The following is a 22,193-nucleotide window of genomic DNA, read 5'->3' as shown; positions in this document are numbered from 1 at the left end:
TTGGTAGCACTACTTTTTCCATACTGCTTGCAGCATCCATAATAATTTTCCAGGGAATACACCAAGAGGTGTAACCCTGAAACAAAATGCCCTCACATGAGAAGCAAGTGTCATTCTCTGTGTTGTACACTTAATCACCTTGCACAAATTCTTGTACATTTGCGTATCTTTGAGGTTAAAAGGATGAGGAGAGCAGCCTGATTCTTTTTATGATATAGATAACATTTTCCAAAACCCAATCCTCTGTTAAAAACATGAAAACAACACAAAGGCTTCAAATGCATTAAAAAGTAAACAGCATCAAAATAAGCCATGAGTATTACTGAGCCCTCCCAAATCCAGGAGGTTGTACAGCCTCAGAAACTGCGTCTTTAGAAGCAAACCAAAACCCACTTTCTCTATTCATATAATCCTGAATCCTTTCTAAATGTTTTCTTTCAGTATAGAATCATAGAATCGTTTAGGTTGGAAAAGACATTTAAGATCATCAGGTCCAACCATTCACCTAACACTGCCATGTCCACCACTAAGCCATGTCCCTAAGTGCCACATCTACACATCTTTAAAATACCCCCATGGATGGAGACTCAACCACTTTCCTGGGCAGCCCGTTCCAATGTTTGACAAACCTTTCAGTGAAGAAATTTTTCCTAATATTCCATCTGAATTTGCCCTGGTGTAACTTGGCAGCATTTCCTCTTCTTCTATCACTCCTTACTTGGGAGAAGAGACCAACATCCACCTGGCTACAGTCTCCTTTCAGGTAGATGTACAGAGTGGTAAGATCTCCCCTGACCCTCTCTTTCTTCAGGCTAAACAACCCCCGTTCCCATAGCTGCTCCTCATAAGACTTGTGCTCTAGACCCTTCACCGGCTTCGTTGCCCTTCTCTGGACATGCTCCAGCATAGGAAAACCCAGCATTAAAGAACCTGGCAGAATCTGTGAAACACTTCTTTCTTTGTCTCTCAAATTCATCAATGTAATGTTAAAGGTAAGAAATACTTTATAAAAATAACCTTCTGTTGGCATAAAATGTGTTTATTAAAAAAAAAAGTGTAACAAAATAAATTTACACACTTAAAATACTAATGACTCAAATGAGACTTCAAAACAAAGCTAGACAATTACTCCATCAGTATCACACATATTTTGAAAGTCAGCTTTTTTCCTAAAGCTTATACCTCTTTCTTAAAAAGCACATGAGGAGTAAAACTATTCCACTAATCTAATAATTCCATTCATCTGTAATGCAAACATACACATGCTGCTAAACACAATCAGAACTAAACACCTGTGCATCACAGGATCCTATTTGGCTGAGTAAGGTTCCCATTTACGTCAAGAGAAGCCTGTTGAGGAGGGAGCTCTGGCATCTAGTCCTTGCAATCAGGAGCAGGGAACTCCGACGTCCACCCCTTGCAGTCAGCATACCAGGTTGTCACGGCAGGCTCCCCATGGTCACAGGCATCTTTAGATATTTCAAAATTTTTCTATGACCTACCACACGTGGCTAAAATCACCTGAATCTGGACTGAAATTACTTACCAGAAACCACTCCAACATTGCAGTTACTTAATTCCCCAGACATCTATCATTTTGATATACAATAGTTTGTGTGACTTCAATAAATCCATCATGCACAGGAATGAGAATATACTCCATGAACAGACAATGCTATTGAAAGATTATATTGAGGGCACAGAGAAACATGGCAAATTCCCTGTCAGTGAGTTCTTTCATTTAGGATATATCTTTTTTATAACACATACAATCAGTGTTTGATAAAAAAAGCTTCATTACAATGAAAGGGGAATATTGACAATACAGAAATAATGTCATGCAAAAGAGTAAATCACAGACAGGCCTGACAAACCAGTACCACCTATTAAAGTTGCAATAATGGATGCCCCAAGGCAGAGCAGCACAGTTTTTTTGAAGTGATTTAGAAATACACAATTCAAGGTACATTGCAAAACTGTTCCAAAATGCACTCACCCTTGGCTGGTGTTCAGCATGTTGCTGGCATTGACACTGCCATCAACAAAGCTGTAACCATCTGTTCCCAAGAAGAACCTGACCCAAGTCCGTGAGTCAAGACACTCAGAAGAAAAGTTTGCAATATTCCTTAAATCATTGAAGTCAGTGATGTGAAGGGTTTCAGATGCTCTTACAAGGCAGCTAATGTATCATCATCTTCATTTCTGGACTGTTTTCTTATACCTCCATACACTCACCATTTTATTTTTTTTCATCTTACATTGATTGTAATTTCTATACTTTTGACTGGGTTTAGTTAGACTGGTTCCCTACTGAAATCAGATTTCCAGGATGAGTCTGTGTATATGTCTGTAACAAACTTTTAATGTTGATTTCAGACCAATCGGGCAGATACTGGAGTTCTCAAGTATGATGAGTTCTCTGTGTATTTGTAACACCACAGTGAGAGAAAACCAAGGTTTTGATTTTGTTGGCCAAATCAGTCAAATGAGGCAGCCTGCATGTAGCTGGCAAAATACTTGACAGAAGAACGGATGGGATGTATGAGAAAGGATGGGAATTTTATAGGATGCATGGTGAGAACAGAAAATAGTAATATAATTTAATTTTTAAAAATCTATGAATGAAAAGGCTCAAGGCCATGGGAAATCGTTTCCACAGTATTCTCTGTAGCCACGGGACTTAACATACACACCTTTGTGAAAAAGCTAAATTCATATCAGCAGCTGTATTTAAGATAATATTAATGTTGAGATTTTCATTACTAAGATTTACTGTCTTCCACAATAAATGGGACTGCTGCTGGAATCTGAGGGAATTTAGCAGTCGTGCTGGGCTAGCCATCTCTGCACAGTGCTCAGTAAAGCTGCTGTATAATGTCTCTGTGCCTAAAAGGTAGAAGAAAGGGTTGTATATGAATAACTTAGTCTAACAGAAAGAGTCGAAGCCTAGCTAATAGCTTTTATTTTCTTTTAAACCCATTGCAACAGGTGGTGGGTCAACAACAAGGACAGTGGTGGTGGTGGTTGTGTAAACTGCACTGAGCAGCAGTGCAGTAACAGCTGAACACTAGTCCCAGCTGCTCCTGCCTCATCCACCCCTATGACACATCTCATTCCAGTTCAAATAGTAATTTCCCCAAGAAATGGATTTCCTCTGCATTCAGCAGGGTAGCAAGGAATCCCATCTTCCTTAATCCCACTTCTGGGACTTATGCATTGCAGTAGTTGGAAGAAGCTGCTACTTTTAAACCTAGAATTTAATTAAAGTATCCCCAGGATTTTCCTCCTGTAATTCAGTGACCATCCTCTCACAGGCTAGCCAGAATTATTTGCAAACTGTTATGGCTACTGCAGACAAAAAAGGTCTCCAAACTGCACCAGTAGCTGTAATTACCGCATGAGCGTACGTCAATATGTAATTGACTTCTCGGGGAATTCAGTGCAGCCACACAACCAAGCAGCTCTGACAAGCTTTTGGCATCCAGGCAGCAGACAGTGCTGCCAGAAACTGGAACGAGAGCAGGAAGAGACCAAGAAAACCAGTTTCTTCTGCAAGGATTTTTCTAAGATCATCTTCCCTGGGTGCAGGGTCACATCCAGGCCCATGAAACCCATGCTGCTGAGGGATCAGGGATCTAGGTGAGCAACAGTGCTGCAGAACTTCAAAGCCTTTCCTCCTGCTCTTGGTCAGTCAGTGATTATTTACCATGGTGTGAACGACAGGACCACAGGGGTAGGTATGATGAATATGGGCTGCAGCTATCAAGATTATAGATTTTGACATCAGGTTGGAGCGCAACATCTCAACAGAAATGGGAGTCCTAGAAAATATATGTACCTCTGCCATCAGTCTGGGAGGGAAGGACTCAGGGCAGGATTTTTTTGCCCGTGTGAGCAATGGAATGGTTAATTGTACAGAGGGAACAGCTCTTCTTTGAGAAGCAGGCTAATAATCGCATTTGTTTCTCTGCAATTAGTCCTGCCAGTGATAGGTATAGGCCATCATTGCCTCCTGTAATCAGAAACACAGGTGATAATTTAAGAAAGTGAGAGCACCCATCCAGATACACCGCATGTTTCTCATGGGTGGGAGGCAACATGTTCCTATTCTGAAATGAACCATAAGGTGGCACTGCTTTGAAACATTACTGCCGAATATTTTCCCTGACATTTTCTATACTCCACAAGAACACACAAAGTTCCCACTGAAATCAAGTGAATAAAGTCATCCTACAGAAATCTCAGTGATATAGTGAGGGTTAACATCATTGGCATATGTACTTTCACATGTATTATTTACTCTTAAATTGCTAAATTTTGTCCTGAAAAACATAATGTCTCAGATACTTTTGTTCAAGCACTGCACCTCCTATGTCAAAATGTATGTTTGTGTGTGTAACACACCCCCACTTTGTACTACTGACGACTGTCCTCTGCCATGTAATATCATAAAGATTCTGCTCTTTTTTCCATGCCACATTAACAGCCAGCAAAGACACTTCTAAGAAGTCATTTTCTGTTTCACATCTAATGTGCAGAACAAGACTGGCAGAAAGTTTGGGAAAGCAGGCTTTGCAAGCAGAGTCACAGGAAATTAATAGTGTTTATGGTAAAATGAACTACTGATTTGTTGTTGTAAAACAACACAGTAGAGCTGGCACCACTTCAAATGAATGGCAAAAGGGACCTAAAGCTAGCCATAAGAAGGCAGGAGATTATGACAGTCTGGGAGAGAATAGTGCAAGACTGGGATTCTTAACCAATCTTCTCAAACACAAAGACAAGGACCCTACTGAATCTCCAAATATCCTGTGCATACACAGAGAATGAGATGCTGGTTGTGTGTCAGTGTACAGTGCCAGTTATTCCTAGCACAAGGAAAAGAAATGGGTCAGAAGACAAATGCTCACCGACTGAAGAACCTTCTGCAGGGTTGTCATGTAGGGGCCCAACTGCTCTGAAAATAGCAAGGCCACGAGTTCAGGTCCCCCTTGATCTTCTGTATCCAGCTGGTCTCCTGCACTGGAAAGAGCTCCTCAGCTTTCAGGCAGCCCTTTACTATGAACATGCAAGGTCCTAAAGCACTGTTATTTTTGCAGTCTCTGCCACAAAGTATGGCTTGCCCACCTCCAGCTACCACATGCTATGCAGAAGAACACACTAGGGACACGTGGCAGAACTACCTGAGCCCAGCCTTAGATATTTACTTTCTTACAGGTACTTTTGATCTAGCATTACATCCCAGTAGTGACCTTGCACTGGCATCCTTTCAGCCAATGGATTAAAGTGTTCAAAACACCAGTGAGACAAAGGATGGGCCACAGGCCCCTTTCCAAGTGCACTAGGTGGTGGAATAACGATGCAGTGTCAGCTACGGACTCACTTCAGGAGTGCAACTGCCTGTGAATTGACCCAGGCTGCACCTCAACAGGCAAACAACATCCATTCATTCACACTTCTGTGTTTGGATTCATCTACTCGTTCTGCCCATGGAGCAGAGACACACTTATACACAGTCTGGCAGAATGAAAAGCAGTCAGGTAAAACAGCTGGAGAGCCACCAAAACGGTCCACCCATATCAACATGAGGATGTCCTCATTTCCTATAAACCTACTGGTATTTCAAACAGAAGAATGTGCTAGTCCATATCAAGAATGTAAACAGAGATGTCTTCAGAGTGTAGTGACTCAGATGATTTTGAGTTGACCCCTACCACTCTGGGAAGGTAATGTGAAGCTTACTTCTACTGGAGTTGTCTGAAAAACCCTCCATGCATTTAAAAACCAAAAGGCAGTGATAGTGGGAGGCAGGAGGATGGAGAAACTTGTGAACATCAGCATGCAGAGTTAATAAGATTCTATCAGTAAGACTCATATGATGAGTTTTAGTCTTTTTTTTCCCCTCTTTTGAGCATCCAAGATTGGTTTTATTTCAAATATCACCATAGGAGCAGTAATTAATTCAAATGAAGTGGGATTTACTCAATGAGCAAGAAAAGTATTCCAAAACATTCTGAGCTCCAAACCTTAACAAAAAGAAAAATTATTTTTCTTTAAAATACAACTCTCAGAGAAGATTAAGCCCACTATTTTTTTTGAGTCAGCAAATACACTGTATAAAAATAAAATATTGGCTCTCTTTGAGAAGCAGACTATCAAATTCTCCTTTTCTGTCCCCAGTAACAGCTAACTGAAGACTACCAATGGCAGTGAGAAGCACCTGGACCTACCTGGCTCTTACAGATCTTTCTGAGTTGGATACTAATCACAGTTACTGAACTGGAGCCCAAACATTAAATACTATTACACTCTTTGAATCCAATACAGAAGCACTTCAATTATCCAAGCCACGTGTTATCCCAGATGAGGTCATGATTCTTAATGCTTATCATATTGAATATTCCCGACATTTTCTGAAAGCTTGATTTTCAAAATTATCCTTTGTCCCTTGTGGCATACGGATAATCGAGGTTTATACATTTCATGCAAAACAGGTTTTGTACCTCATTAAACAGACCCATCTGTATTTCTACAACATAATTCCTGAACATGATCTGTGCAGTTTATACACTTACAACTGGACAGCATGATTATGCTATCTATAAGGTAAACTGAGATTTAAGTCTAAAACTGCTAGAAACCCACAAATCAAGTGGCAGAGCTCCAGCTTTGGAAGCAGATTGATTTTCTGCACTCTGAATAGGCATGCAAAATGGCACCATTTGTTACGTTATTCAAGCTCTTTAGCTGAACAGCGTTTTATTCATGTCTAACTTACACTGGCACTGACATCAGTTGTTTCTAGTAGGAGTGAGAGTCCAGAAGGCAATTCATACACAGCTCAATTAGTTTAAACTAGTACTACAAAAATCTGGCATGCAGATAGTAATTCTTAGTCTGTTGTAGCAACGCAGAATACTTAAACAGAGGGAGCTCAGCATATGAGTTCACATGCCTCCCTTTTTATATATGGGTGACGGACTATGCAGAACTCCTCAGCATGAATTAATTCCCAATTCTCAAATACAGAAGTACGCAACAGTACTGAGGCATCAGACTCACTAATCATCATTACTAGTATCTGCCTGGCATTCTTAAAAAGGAGAAACAAAACCCACAAAACACACAATCAAAATCTAGGGGGAAACCCAAACACTTTACTAATCAATCACCCTGTCTTCTTGGGAAGAACCCATGGCGAGCGTAGGGAAGTTCACAGCTGCCAAAGCATCACAGAAGCCTGGTTCATGGATAGTAGCATGTCCCACTGGCTAACAGAAAAATTCTCAAAATATAGCATTAGTGAAAACTGGGACATCAGCTTCTGCTCTGCTTTCAGAAAGACAGGTTTACAGGTGATACATGAATTTAATCCAACTGAGTAAACTGTGTCGCTCTTTCATACCTCATTACCTGAAAAGCATCCCAGCACTTTAAGCTAGCTGAGAGAGACCTGTACACAAAGTCTTAGCCAAAGGGTAACACCATGCAAAGGCACTGGCTCTGAGCAGGCTTTTGGGAAAGAAGTGGGATTCAGAGAAAGAAGAGGTGGAAGAAAACATCTGGTACCTGCCTCACCCACTGACTGCAGGAAAGATGGAGCAGCACCAGGAGCCGAAGAAGGGAAGGGGACAACAGAGCAGCCATGAGGGAACCCAGAAGAGCTACACAAATATCACATAGCAGGAGACAGGGACCAGGAGACCAGACAGGAACCAGGGCTAGGGCAAGCCAGAGCTGCAGAGCCTGCCGGGGAAGTCTGAAAAGACACGGTACTGGTGGCTGGACCCCAAGAGGACAGCAGCTCGGTCGAAGGTGGGAGGCAGCAGTTGTGGGAGCACTTCCATTGGAAGGAGAGCAGAAAGGAAAGTGACTGCAGGAAATAAAGAGGTTATCATGGAGCAACCCAAGGTACAGAAAAAATGGCCTTGACAGCTTCTGAAGTGATGCTATTGTGAGCAGATGAACACAGTCAGCCTTTCTGTGAACAAGTCACGGTGTCAGTCTACTGAGCTGTAGAGCTCAGAGCATGCGGGCTACAATGAACATTAGAATCAGCAAGTACATAGCTGGTGAGTTTTATGCCATTTAAAATGCCTCAGAAGGGTTGTTTCATGGATATTTCAGTATGCAGAAGCTTAATTTGATCAGAAACATAATTATCTGTGTCCTAGTTCTTCACTATACTTAAGTATTTGTCTTACAAGATATTACTCCAAATTCATCCCTAGATTTATGCTAAATATATATATTTTTTAAAATCTTGAATGATATTCAGTGACCACTGATCAGAAAACATTAATGCTACCTGTAAAAGAAACACAGTACAGTGTTTTAAAATCAATAATACTGAGTAGGCTTTCATTTTTATCTTATCTTTTTATTAGTGAAAGAAGATCCTACCCCCAAAAAGTGATTTTATACAGCTAGAATTAGTTTACAGACTTCACTTGAAAAATTCCATTCATCATACTGATTTCTACCCTACAGTGGTTAATGTTCTTCCACATGTGCTGCTCTTAACCATAAATCTAGCTGTAGAAAGGCAGTCTCGGCTAAGGGTGCCTAGTTTAAGTGGAGTTTAGCTCTTTGCAGGATTAAGCCCTATGAAGGAGAAGTACTCTGCAATACAGAGGAGGTCAGAGTACAGTAATTCTCTAAGTGAGGCTGCAGATTATGTCTTGTGCGGCAGGTTGCCAAGGAACTGCTAGGAGCAGAGAACAAATACAGATGGGAGGAGGTGGATGCAGCAAGGGTGGAACGCCGCTGAAAAGGCTTTGGCTACGAAGGGTGAGAATAACAGGCAGTAGGAGCAGACAAAGCCCAGGACCTACAGAGCCCAGCCAAGGATGCTCCAGCAGAACTAGCAGAAGACCCCCTGAAGGTGCCAGCAATACCTCCTCCCTTAGCTGGAGTTTCATGACCATAGCCCCATCAGGCATCCTCAGCCCCCAGCCACCTCCTCCAGCTGCTCTGCCTCCTCCCATCCACTGCCTGGGGACCCAAGCACCATTCCTCACATATTCTGGAGGCACTGTCCCTTTTCCTCTCCATCCTCCTCTTCAAACTGAGGTATGGGGAAGAAGAAATCACATGAGAAAAGTCTGAAATTGCTAAGCAAGCCCTAATATTAAACCCTATTGAGATAAAAACCTTTAGTAAGCTCAGTAACAGATAAAAAAACCTGACAGCTCTTCCCTGCAGAATCATTCAGCTATTTCAAAGCTGCACCAGTTTCCCAAGCACTAGTTTAGGAACATTTCTTTATTCAGGAGAGCACTGATGCATGTGCCTACACAACTGTGTGCTTTTACAATGCAGTATCTTAGAAAGACAAATTCTAGTTATCTTGGATAAGACAGTCATTTAAAACTACCGGTTTTCCCCTTGGCTTCTTTGACAAGCCTTACACAAGAAAATTTTATCTCTTGCCCTCTCACGTACCATAGTGATAATACATATCTACATCACTTCATGATGGTGTCATGAGGATTCGTTAATGCTTACAAGCACTGTGAAGATAAGTCCTACAAGCATTAAGGTACACCAAGGCAATAGGTTTTTACTGCACACTTAGCCCTGTGGTATCTCCCTCCTTCCACCAACCTCTATTAGCATCTCTAAAGCTGTTTGGCAAAAGCTTCCCTGTGGGACAGACAGAGCTGGTCACTATATAGGCCCAAGAGACTGAACCAAACACTCAGGCGAGTATAGTTAACAATGTTGACCTCAGGCACAGTAGAAAATTTGAGAACACACATATACCTTCAGAATCCCTACAGTGGCAGTGCCAAGGAAGAAAATGTGTTTATTAAATCAATATGGGCTCCAGAAGCAAGGAACAAATGAACTGATTGTTATTTAGCTTGGGGAAAGTATTAGTTTTTTCTCATTTGATTCAATGCCATGCTTCCCTCTGATTTAGTGATTTGTGTCTTCCATTTCTAAATTATATGCTGTCTAAATTTAGTCACCATGGAGAACAGTAAACCCAGCCTGAACACCTGGGCACTTCTTATCAGCAGGCTATTCTGGAGGTGGCCATTCAGCACACCAGAACCAGCAATTAAAAACCACCTCCGGTGTGCTCAGCTTTGCTGAGACTCATGATGACAGTGCTTGCTTCATCAGGCAGCTCCTCTTCCTCTCCCTTGTCCTACCCTATACACGGTCCACACACAGTCCCTGGCCCTGAAGCTGGAAATAGTAGCTATGTGGTTGACTGCCCAACCTGCTCAGGTACAGATGGTCACTTCTCCGTCCCCATGGAGCTGCAGTCTGACAGTGACCCACATTCTCATTCAAATTCACTGGGGAACCACAACCGGGAAACCAGAGCAGGCGGTGCAGGCTCCAACAAACTCGACCGACCAGCTCTCGAGGACATACAAGGTGAGGCACAGCCACCCTACCCAGACGGTCGAGATTCAAACTTCACATGTTCCCTGAGCATCGGGACCTACTCTGGCTCCATTTCCCACGCACAAGCACCCTCTGCAAGTGTTAATCACATGCCTTATTGAGTGCTTCCTATGGCCAGCTTGTCAAAGCGCCAGCTTACCTTCTCCTGACAGCAGTTTTAAAACTGTACTCTAACCTCAGAGGCTCTAGCAAAAGAATGACAAGGCTGATCTGTAACTCAGCATCAAGCAGTGCTAGAGTAGGTCGGGAGCCGTGCTGGTACTGCCCCGAGCCCACCCGGAGGTCGGTGCCACCGCTGCCTGAGGGCTGCGCAGGGAAAAGGCCCGACCCCACGGCGGCCGGGCCGAGCCGGCCTCCCAGGGGCAGCCGCTCTCCCTCCGGGCAGGGGCCGGCAGCGATACGGCCTGTGTGCTCTCGTCCCTGCGCCGCTGGGTAACGGGGCCCAGGAAAAAAGGGGGTTGTGGCAGCAGTGAGGAACTTCAAAGCTTTAAAGGACTGGCGAAGAGAATCAGGCCACTTGTAAGTCTGAATACTAGTTTGCCACAGGAGACTTGATATGGTTTCTGTGATTTTCGGAAGGTATCTGCCTTTTTTTAATGAAAACATTCTGACACCACCTGTCAGGAATAAATTCAGGCAAAGAAAACAAGACAATATGGAACTAGAAGGCCGGATCTTGCAAAACATCAGAGCTGATTCATCCCTTCCCATCCCTTCCCCCCCCATCCTACTCCAGGCACCATGCCGAGAATACATTAACTTAACCTGCCTCAGGACTTACATTAGATTACTATCCACTACCAGTGATTCACAATTCCTTATTCTCCACCATTGCCTTATTTCTGTAAGAGATGTAACTTCATCTTCTTCTTTAATTATTCCAATTTTTGTAGAGTCTGGCAGCAGAGGTGCCAGGTAAAAAAGTCTTGACTGCTCACTCCCACCTCTAGAACTGCTACGCCAGGCTATTAGGATATAAATCTGTTCTTTTTCTCCCAACACGTCTGAACTACCAGTATTACGTACGTACATACACGTTCCTGCCTGCTAAAGCTGCACTCCTACTTTTTGAGATCTGAAAACAGTAGTTAAAAGAAGTCACCTGTTGTAGGGCTAAGTTAAAAAATCCTCTTGGATAAACCCCCCCCTTTGAATCACACATTAAAAGGAAAAACAATAAATAACTGTCAGGAAACAGTGGCTTCTATTATCACCCAAAGCCAGGAGCATTTTGTTCTACATACCCTCAACACATTCTACACAGTTTTTGCAATGACAGCACTCCGGGTTACACCCTAGAAAGCTCTCTGGTTACAATTCTCCATGGTAATTAAAAAATCAAATTTTATTCATGTAATATAACACTTACCACTCTGCAGAAGGACCTTTTTCCTGCTCCCTTCCCTCATCAAGGTAGTCTCTGTGCTCAGCTCCCCTCCCGTGCAGGTGCTCTACAAGCCACAAAAGCCCCGCTTGCCCGGACCAGTAGCTGACCTGGCAGCAGCGAGTGGTGGCGAAAGCAGCCCTTTCTGAAAAGTCTTCTTTGTGTTGCAAAGCAGTTCGGAAAAACAACTCGGTCTACCTGAGTTTTCCCACGGCCCGAACAAGCATCCTCAGCAACTGGCTGCTCCGGTGGGAAGGGAATGGCAGGGGATGGGAACAGGTAGGTCTGGCAGCAGAAGGAAAAAAGTCTCTGAGGCTGGACACAGCTTCTTGGCTGCAAGGCTGGGCACAGTTATACCTTTGCTGAGTGTGAATGCAAATAGCAAAGAGCTTAGAAAAGTTGTCCTAATTCTTTCTTACTAAAGGTCAGAGAGAATCCATTTGCTGAAAAGGTATCCCAAATCTGTAAAACCAGCCTTGCATTCAACACCACAAACCAAAATTAAATAAACCAACATTAAGTAAGCCAAACCAAAATATACAAATATAAAAAAAAAAAAAAAAGCCCTGCAATCTAACTCTCAAGAAGGCCTGAACAGACTGAATCTACATGGTGAAAAGCAATGGAAAGAGTATCTCTTCAGGCTTCCTTTACACATAAAAAAGTGAAAAAAAAAAAGGACAAAAATCCCCCTTTATTTCTGAGCAAGTCAATATGTATCATACATCCATTTGCACTCATTAACTCAAGTAGGCCAGTACGAAAGGACTGCCACTAGGGGATATGTCCTTTTTAAACAGTTAATGGAGTTTTAATTAATTGTGTTACCTGAAAATATATCTCAACAAAAAGCAAGGTAATTGAAATGCATTAAAAAGTGTGTTTATTCATCTGCCCAGAAATAAGTTGAAAAAGACAAAAAGACAAAGAGAACATGTAATAGAACAGTTTCTAGAGCATCTGAAAAGGATGGAGAACTACTGGGAGATTTGCAAATTCAATTACAGGTATGAATAATTATATGCTAGCAAATGTCCAAGATGAGCAATAATAAAAAAAAAAAAAAAGAAAAAACAGATGTAAATACTAACTCATTTACAAAAAAAAAAGTAGAATATCTGACTCAAACTAGCAAACATTAATACGATATTGCTGTTGGCAAAAATATATATCTTTTCTGCTTCTGGAAACGATTTTGACTTCCCATGGAGAATAAAGAGCTTTAAGACATTTTTTTTCAACTAGAGGTTAGTTTTTCATGGAAAAATCAATATTTTCAGCAGAAATACATTTTCTGTGGGTTTTGTTTTTTTTTTTTTTTTAAACAAAACCTTATTTTCTATTAAAAACAGCTTTGACAACAATGATATGGGCCAGTGAAGCATTTCCTTTTATAATGGTTTTTGGCATTCAAGGTCAGGCTTTGCTATGTTAAATACAATAGCTTAAGATCAATTGTTTTGAAGCAGGCAACCAGTGACCAAAGAGCCAGTGTCCTCATTTCATATGTCCTGAAGCCACATGAGATCTGTCAGGGCATGCACAGACGTTGTTGTAGGGCAGAAAAGGTTAGCCCTGACCATTTTTTCACCTTATAACTGGACACTATCAAAGATTTTTAGAAGTCTTACTCTTCAACGAGAGAAAATGTTTCTTCACCAACAACATACCCAAGACAGACTGTAGCAGAAAAGGATCAAACAAATTTGCCAGAAAAATCCCATGACAGGTCAACAGCCCAGTGAAAACAGCATACCTGTTTAACCAAGGCTAAAGCCCAAGCCACTGAGCCACAAGCCCTGTTTCAGGGGAGGCATCATCATACCAAGGACTACAGGTTGGTGCCACTTATCCTCTGAAGATGGAAATTACTCCTCAGGCAGCAAGGAGGAGGTACATTGAATGCTTGGTGCTGTTTGCAAACCATTGCCGAGGCTTCAGAAAATGGTGCACAGACCTGAAATGTGCAAGTTTCCAACTGAAAAGCTATTAACTTATTTTTACCACATTTAACAATTCACAATCATCTGCTGATCTGAAACATTTAGGACATTTGGCCTAGAAGTCCCACCACAAAGCAGTCATGATGCTCCATCAGTTAGTTGGATACTGTAACTTAAGAAGACCTCAGTCGTCATCAAACTACACAGAATCTAATATCAAATGATCTGGTTGGTCCAGGAAATACCCAAATTTGTTCAATCTCAGATGAATTATTTGGAAGAGGGGTGCTGCTGTCTGGTGTACTGGGTTGACACACCAGCCACATCCTCACCTGAGCAGGACTCGCCACTTCCCTCAGAGGAAACAGGCAGCCATGGAAACCAAAACACAAACCATCGATGCCAAGTTCTAAATGTACCTCTGCTACATGGTAAAGCAGCAGACTGAATAAATTAATTTTTGCACTAATTGCTAATAACTGCAGGAAGGGCTGACAGGAAAAAATAGTCACATGTGCCTTAATTACCAGGAATTCATACCAAAGTGAACCCATTAACTCCATCCAGCACGGCCATACCCCAAACAGTGGAAATTAAAAAACCTTTGGAAATTGCAGTTTTATCACTGGGCAGACCTATCTTTGTTAAAGGAGGCAAAATTTCCCTCCTTTTCTCACAACCAAAAAGGTCAATCAGCTCAACTCTCCCTTTTTTTCCCATGTCTGTTTGGAGGGTTTTTTCATATATATTCTTTAAAATTAAGATTTTATTGTCTTCTCACCAGTACAACATTCCAGCAGTGAGGAACATCTAGAGGAAAATATATTAACTGTCCTTTTTTTGTGACTTTTGTGATTGAATCTGCTTTGTCCCCACCTCAGAACATCAGGTCAGGGAAACATTGGTCCTGGCACAAGCAAGCTGTCAAGAAACGTGCAACCAGCCACTCTGACCTACCACTGCCCTGACAGGGAGTCACGAACACAAGAAATAACTTTAAAAAAATCTGTCTGTTTTTAGTTCAACGAAGCCAAGATGTTTAAGACATCTTAATCTTCCTCCATTTGTTTTCCCACTGCTTCAAACTCAAGTTATGCACACGTTCTCAGAGACAACACAGACTCATAAAACATTTCTCAGCTGACCTGCTTGATCAACAGTATGACTCTAATGGGCTCAATATCTCACAAGCAAACTCAGGAGAAAACAAAGCTTGGTTCTGTGGTGCGGGACTATAAGGAGCATACTGGCTCACATTAAATCCATGCCTGTATCTTGGCTGAAACAGCGGCCAACAGTAGATGCCTTCAGATGACTCTCACAACCAGAATAATCATGTAATGCTGCTCCCCAGAATACTTTCCAGCTGCTGGGGATCTGCAGGTCAAAGGCTTTCTTGAGTCAGTGGCATTAATTTTGTCCTCAGGCACTTTTGAAGTATTCTTCCTGAAGTTGCCTGCTTGTTTTTTGAATCCATGGAAACTTGTACCCCCCTACATCACCTCATGCCAAGGAGTTGCACAGGGGAGCACATCCTTCTGCTCTGAACGTGGAGCCTGACATTTCTTTTAATGGCCACAGTTCTGCTAACAGAGACAGTGAACAATCAGTCACTTTCTAATTCTTCCTCCCCATGCCATTTATGCCTTGCTCTTCTCTCTGCTTACAAACAGAGGTGGCAGATAAAAATACAACAAGACAGACAGTTGAAAGCACCTCAGCCATTTAAATCCCATTTTCAAAAGTGAACCCAGGGACTTTGATATGCAAACCTCACTGACTTTCCATTAGATTTTGGCTCCTTATTGTCCAATTTCAAAGACTTTTACTCTAGAATCTTAAGAAAATAAATTTTAGGACAGAGATTTTAAATAGATGGTAGATATATTTGAGACAGCCCATCAACATTTATTTATACAACAATGACACTTCCAACTTAAGACCTCCAAAACTGCAGAAATACCAGCCTATCTTTTAAACAACCTAGCCTGCATTGCAGATAATGAATTGCCCTTCCATCATCTATTGCCTGGCACAGCACACACGACTGCTGAGCCTGAAGCTTCAGCTTCAATTCCTTGGTCCCCTTTATTCCCTTGCTACTGTTTCAAGTCTTTTCAAGCACTGGGAAATTCCAGCCCTGTTTTGGTCCATATTTGCATCCCAGACACTGTTGGCAGAGAGGGATCCTACTGCTAATCAGTTGAGTCACAGAAAACAAAACAGCAGAAGCACTGATGGGAAAGGTGAACTCTTCAGCAAATAGGAGTGCTTGAGGTAAAGGCAGAAAATCCTCTTTAGTCCTTCAAAACTAAGGCTGATATCCCACCGAAATCCTCACTTGCACATCATGTAAACTTTTAGGCACTGAAACACCTCCAATCACAGAAATTTACTAAAAATCCACTAAAACTCACTTCAGCCCACCCCAGTCACAGCCTGCCCAAGATGTACCAAAAATCTTCGACCACCTGTCTGTCCTGTTTCTGCTGAAGGTCAGACACCCCTATTAAACCCCCACTCTGCTGTGTTTGGAGCAAGGATTTATTCAGTGCTCCCTCATGCCAGGGTGGCCTGTGTTTTACTCAGTTAAATTGCCTGCACATTAGCTCAGCTAAATCCAATGCTTAAGTAAGTTATCTGTTGTCATGGATTTAACTGGTAACACATTTTATATTCCCCGAGGGTAGCCAAAATAGTAGAGCCTCTAAAATAGCTGAATAAGGAAGATCTCATTATTACCTCAACCCTGAAATGTAGTCTTTGACAGTGCTATACACTATTTGAAGACAATCTCAGAGCAACTAAAAATACCAAAAGGGCAATTTTTCCCCAGCAGAGCTATGATGCCACCCACTCCCATTAACCCAAATTGTCCCAGTATGCACAGTTTTGTCCAACAAGTTGTAAAGACCAGACAGTGACAACTTGATTAAAAATTAAGCTTTCGTTCTGCTCAAACATCTGGGGAATAAAATTTACAGCAAAATGCAGAACTGCTCTGTATCTGTCAAGGTATACATGTCCCTCCTAACTACCTTATGAATTAAACAGAACATTAACAAGCAAGGCTGTTGCCTTTCCCTCCTCATTTGTACCTACAAGAGTGGTTACTGATTACTGAGCATCAGAGCTGAAAAACACCTAAAACCATTAAATGATATATAATAAAAACAGAAGTAGCACAATTTCAACTGTATTACACACTTTATTGAGCCCAGACTCGATTTTCAGCATATTCTGCCCATATTAATTTATTCCTTTTGTTGTCCCTAAACATTAGTTTCTTGTAGATGTGTTTGATTTCTATTAATTTCCAAGTGTGAGTACATCTCGCCTGAAGAAATAACTCCAGCAGTATCTGACATGCCACTTTGTTTTCTCCAGCAAAAATGAACAAGATACACAGAGTTGACATTCAAAAAGATAATAAAAGCAGATATAAATGAGAATGTTTGTCTAATATGTACTCCAGTGATCTGGTGAAAGACTGTCAAGGCTGAATAAATTAGCTCCTAACACAGTCAGTTAAGACAGGTAGGTCATTTGGTAAGAGAAGCTGAGAGAAACAAGTCCAAAGAGACGAGAGTGCTGAGGTCTGGAGAACTGGCTTTCCATCCGTCGCCAGGAAATGTAGTATCTCCTCTCCTAACTCTGTAACAGCCTTCCTGCAATGTCTAACAGACAGCTTGTCTCTATTAACTAGAATGTCAATCTATTTTATTTGAATGACTGGGGAGGGGAAGGAATATAAAAACAGAAAAAAACAAAACAAAAGAAAACAAAACACAAACAGATATTTTCCTCCTGCTTATATATGCATTAGTATTTTCTTACTAATAAGAGACTGAGTGAAAAGTGAGGGGCATATGGAAGAAAAGGAATTGGATCTTTCACCTGCAATGAAATCAAGTGGACCAACCTCAGCTGACATTAGCTATATATCCAGCTGCAGCACCTAGATACTACGCAATATTGTTCTTAAAAACATGTAATCATACAAGCAAGAAAGTACTTGGAAATGCCTATGTCATCTTTAACTATTTTGAACAGTTTGAAGAGGGAGGAAAAGCAGTGGTGGCCAGGAAACTCTGTACGTACAACCATCACGTTTTTCAGGTCTGAAAAGAGAGTGTGTAGAGACAAGAAAGGGGGGGGGGGCATGCTCTCTGGAAGGGTGAAACTCCTGTAAAGTATCTCAACTAAGGTGTTAGGATAATTAGGAAACCTCGACCTCACTAGTAAGTCAGAGGATACTAGGAAGCACTCACTTTGTGAAGAACAAGTTGGACATATGTAGCTGGAGGGGCCAGAAGGAGGCGGGGGGTGGTGGGCAGAGAGGTCTAAACTGCTCCCTAGCAGGAGCACTTGGTAGGAGCTGCTGAGCCAGGCTCCAGGTTCAGCAGCGAGCCCTGAAAGCAGCAGGCTGGCAGTGACTTGCTACTGCCCGTCCTTCCCCGTGGTGGTCTCTCTTCCATATGGCACAACTCTGATGCACACAGCGCCAGACCTCACATAGCCCGAGGTGCTCTGCTTTCCTCCACGGACTACAGCAGGGACCCAAGGAGCACATGGAGGGTCGTCTGCCTAAGATGTGCCTCTGCACTGATGAGCAAAAGCGCTGAGGAGGTTGCACGGAGCATCGCTCTGATACTCTTGAAGCCACAGAACTGACAGCACCTGCGTACTACTGCTGGCTTCAGGTCACCACCACCTGAAGGGCTTTACTCTGTTTCAGTGACTGAAACACAGGGAGCAGGCAGGTCCTTGGGAGAGACCAGTTCACCTGAGGAGCCAAGGGCTCAGTTTAGGGAAAGCTCACCTCACACACACAACTCAGCAGCTGCTCAACTGAGACACAAACATTTTGCTGATTCCAACCATCCTCACGGGTGCATTTCTGCCGGGTTGGAGTTGAAATTCAGTACACCCCCAAAAGAAAGGGCAAGGACATTATTTCATCTGTCTCTGGCAACAAAACCCAGGGTTTTACTATGCTTCTGAGACAACCGAAACAACTCTTCTACTTATTGCACCTTTATGAGTGCAGATGGCACTGGAAAACTTGATCCAAATGGAAAGTGTGGATTTAATGCTGAGCTATTGACCCATACTAAACCCTAGACAAGCATTTCAGCTTTCTACCTCAGTGGCCCAATCCCCTCCAGCTTAATTTATTTTTGAAGAAATCAATGAAACATCAACTGCACTGAGGGACAGCAAAGTCGGAGAGGTCCCAAACGTTAGGCTTCCTCTTGTTGGCCATAAAATCGCACGACATGCAGAACAATAGAAAACAAGGGGGTTCTCCCTATTTTAGCTTCCCTTCCTGACAGATGTAAAAGCAAAAGGAGGGTGCTAAGTCATACCTAGTAGAAAATCCTCTGAAACAGCAGAGAATAAAGAGGAGACAAAGCAATTGACACTGAGGTTTCATACTTCAGCCTAGAGAGCCATGGCAATGAAATTGATTTTAACTCTAGGTTGCCCACATGACTACTGTTTTTCCAATGCATGCTAAGGACCTGATGCATGAACTCAGTGAGGAAGGTTCTCCAACGGGATGCCTAACATAGCATCTGGGCACTCATAATCCAAAGTGAGGTGTGCAATTGTGTTTCTTTTTATTTATTGCTCCTTTTACCTAAAAGGAGATTCCCTTTCTCAGACAGTACTTCATGCAGCCTTCATTAGCCCTGAGGTGTTGCCTAAGAATTAAGGATTACAAATTTTATAATTTTTAAGCTAAAGTTATCTGAGTTTAACTTTGCTTGGTGCTGCTCTAGTTCTCATGGTACAGCAGAAGAATTTAGCACAGGTGCCCTGTAATTCACACAGAGGTCAGTCTGCAATGGACGGTTCATGAACATGAAGCACAGAACAGGCTGCCAGCATAGACCAACCTTCAAGCCCTGATTCAGCCCTTGGGCATCAGCAGAATTAGGTATGAAAAAGAAACAAGGTTTTAATACCTTGTATCCACGATCCCCAAGGTCATTTTGACCTTTAATAAACCCTTAATTTCAAATCTTGACTATCTCTACACTCTCTCTCCTTCTAAGAAAAGGGCTATGATGGGTAGTGGAAGAAGGGAAAATTCAACTGAAGCATTTGTTCTACATTATTCACAATGCAAGGATAGAATTAATAAGCTTTCTCCTACCCAGCCCGTCCAAACTGTGTAATAACTACATAATGATTAACACTAACAGTATAAAATACTACTCTGGGAATATCTGTAAAAAGAGATTAGCAATGTCAGGCTTTAGGAGACTGGCTAAGTGGAGGGTTCCTCTCCAGAACAAAGGGAAATCCTAAATCATCCTGTTTGTTCTGCATCGCTTGGGCTCTGCCAAACCAAGCACAGCCATCGGAGCCCAGATCAGCAGCTCAGAAGTAGCAAAGAGCACCCCAGGCTCCAACCACCTCACTCACCACACAGCAAGGCTAGAGATTTCCCACACCTTTTTTTCACAGATTTTGGGGGATGATCTCACTACTTCAGTTGTCTGAGCTTACTGTGCATTTGGGCTAGTGGGCCTAAAGCTGTAACAACAAAATCTGGGAAGATAAGACAAAATGAGAACAAGGCAAGAACAACAGCGGGACAAGAAGCCTGAGCAGTTACATGATTCACTCCTTTGATAACGCTCCTTCTACACTGACACTTTCCTGTTACAGTTTCCAGCAACGATGGGAAGCAGCTCAGGTCCACCTAGAAGAAGAGCTTGCCTTTTGGAAGGAGTACTGAAAATTGTGAGAGAAGCTGCCAGGTCTGTATGCCACCCCTCTTACGTCAGGGAAAGGACTCCTAATGACTTTAACAGCTTTTGGTTGCAGCTCCAAAGCGGGGCTCCGGTGCGGCTGTGTAGCCACCCTCCCCTCGGCTCAGACCTGCAGGATGTTTTCCTAAAGCTTCGAGCAGCGCCTTCACCAGTCAGGAGAGCCTTGCATTCGCCTCCCCGCAGCACCGACAGCGCCGCTGCCCAGCGTACAAACGAAGAGCCGCTTTCACTCGCCCAACTCTCTCCCTGCCCGAGATTTCCCGGCGAAGGGATCGCCCGCTGCCGCGCGAGGCACAACAGAGCGGCGGGGGCAGGGGAGATTCGCTCCCACGGCCGGACCCGGGCGGCTCCCGGCGCTGCCCCCCGCCGCGGCCGGCTCCGCAGCCAGCGGCGGCCTGCGGGGACGCCCGCCGCCCCGAACCGAAGGCATCCATGGCAACTCCCGCCTGAAAACGGCCCGCCCGGAGAGCCGCCGGCCCGCGGACGGCGAAGTTTGGCCGGGCTCTCCCGCCCGCTGCCCCCGCGACCGCGGACAGCGCCCGGCGGGCTCCCGCCGCCCTGAGGGGCGCAACCGCCCCCCCACACCCTTCGCGGGGGCCGCTCCCGGCGCCGCGGCGCCCCCTGGCGGGGCCCCGGCGGAGACGCCGGTAACCGGCCGCCCCTCAACCCCACCGACCCCCCGCTTCGACTCCCGCGGGCGGCGCTCGGGGGTCGGCGGCGGCCCCGCTCCAGTGTGCGTGCCCGCGGCCGGCGGGGCAGCAGTAGCGGGGCGGGGGGGGGCGGGCGTCCTTACCTTCCGCAGCATGCTGGGCAGGCAGCGCCGGGGGCTCCCCGCCACGGCGCCGCGCTCTCCCGCCCTTCACGGTGCGGCCATGCGGGGTGAGGGGGAGGGGGGCAGCGCGGCTGTGGCGGCCCCCCCGGAGGGGCGCAACACCCCGGTCCCGGTGCCGGTCCCGGCGGCGCGGTGCCCAGAGCCCGCGGGCGCGGCGGCCCCTCCGCGCGCGCCGCCCGCCTGCCCACACTGAGCTGCGGCGCGACGGCTGCCGCCCGCCACGAGGCAGCGCGGACGCGAGGGGGGCCGGGCCCACCCGCCCCCGCCGCCCGGACCCGGCACCGGCACCGGCCCCGCTTCCCGGACCCGGCCCCCCGGCCGCCGGGAGGGGCGCGGCCGCAGCCCCCTCCCCGCCCCGCCCGGAGCGGGCGGCCGCTGAGCCGCGGCTGAGAGGGGGCCGTGGCTTGAAGGGGGTCACCTCGACCCGGGGAGGGTCTCAGGGACCGAGCCAGGCGCCTGGCTCTGTCCCGCACTCCGCCACGCTGCGTGGGTGCCCACAGCGAGTCGGGGAGCCGCGGCGGCGCCCCACGGAAAGCGGGGTGCGGGGCTCGCCCCGCCCGCGGCCGTTTGCCCCCAGCTGTGCGGCGTGGGCAGAGCGAGGCAGGGCTGCGGGTTTTGGTTCCCCTCCCGGGGAGGGGGGTGACGCCCGGCTGCGTGGCTTCATCGCCCCGGCCGGATCCGGCCCGGGGCAGCTACTCGGCCACGCTGGTCTGGCGCTGAAACACTGTGCGTGGTCATAGCGCTCCGCTCCCCCACAAGGGAAGCAAGTCTCCCCCCCCCCCCCCCCCCCCCCAAACCAATTACACCTATTCCAGGAGCGATTTACT

General features: G+C 44.8%; 1 protein-coding gene across 1 annotated transcript in view; it reads right to left on the bottom strand.

Moving 5' to 3' along the window:
* The window catches only part of TMCC3 (transmembrane and coiled-coil domain family 3), a 143,820-nt gene extending 122,308 nt beyond the window's left edge, over window positions 1–21,512 (bottom strand). The window contains exon 1 of the mRNA XM_042792879.1: window positions 21,328–21,512. Coding sequence (XP_042648813.1) covers window positions 21,328–21,339 — 12 coding nt within the window. The 5' untranslated portion in view covers window positions 21,340–21,512. The remainder of the gene's footprint in view (window positions 1–21,327) is intronic.
* Between the last annotated feature and the right edge of the window lie 681 nt (window positions 21,513–22,193).

This window comes from Tyto alba, unplaced genomic scaffold (genome assembly GCF_018691265.1).
Source record: "Tyto alba isolate M040663 unplaced genomic scaffold, T.alba_DEE_v4.0 Super-Scaffold_2, whole genome shotgun sequence".
Classification (NCBI taxonomy): domain Eukaryota; kingdom Metazoa; phylum Chordata; class Aves; order Strigiformes; family Tytonidae; genus Tyto; species Tyto alba.
The sequence above is the reverse complement of the archived record's forward strand: the minus strand, read 5'-3'. Positions and strand labels throughout refer to the sequence as shown.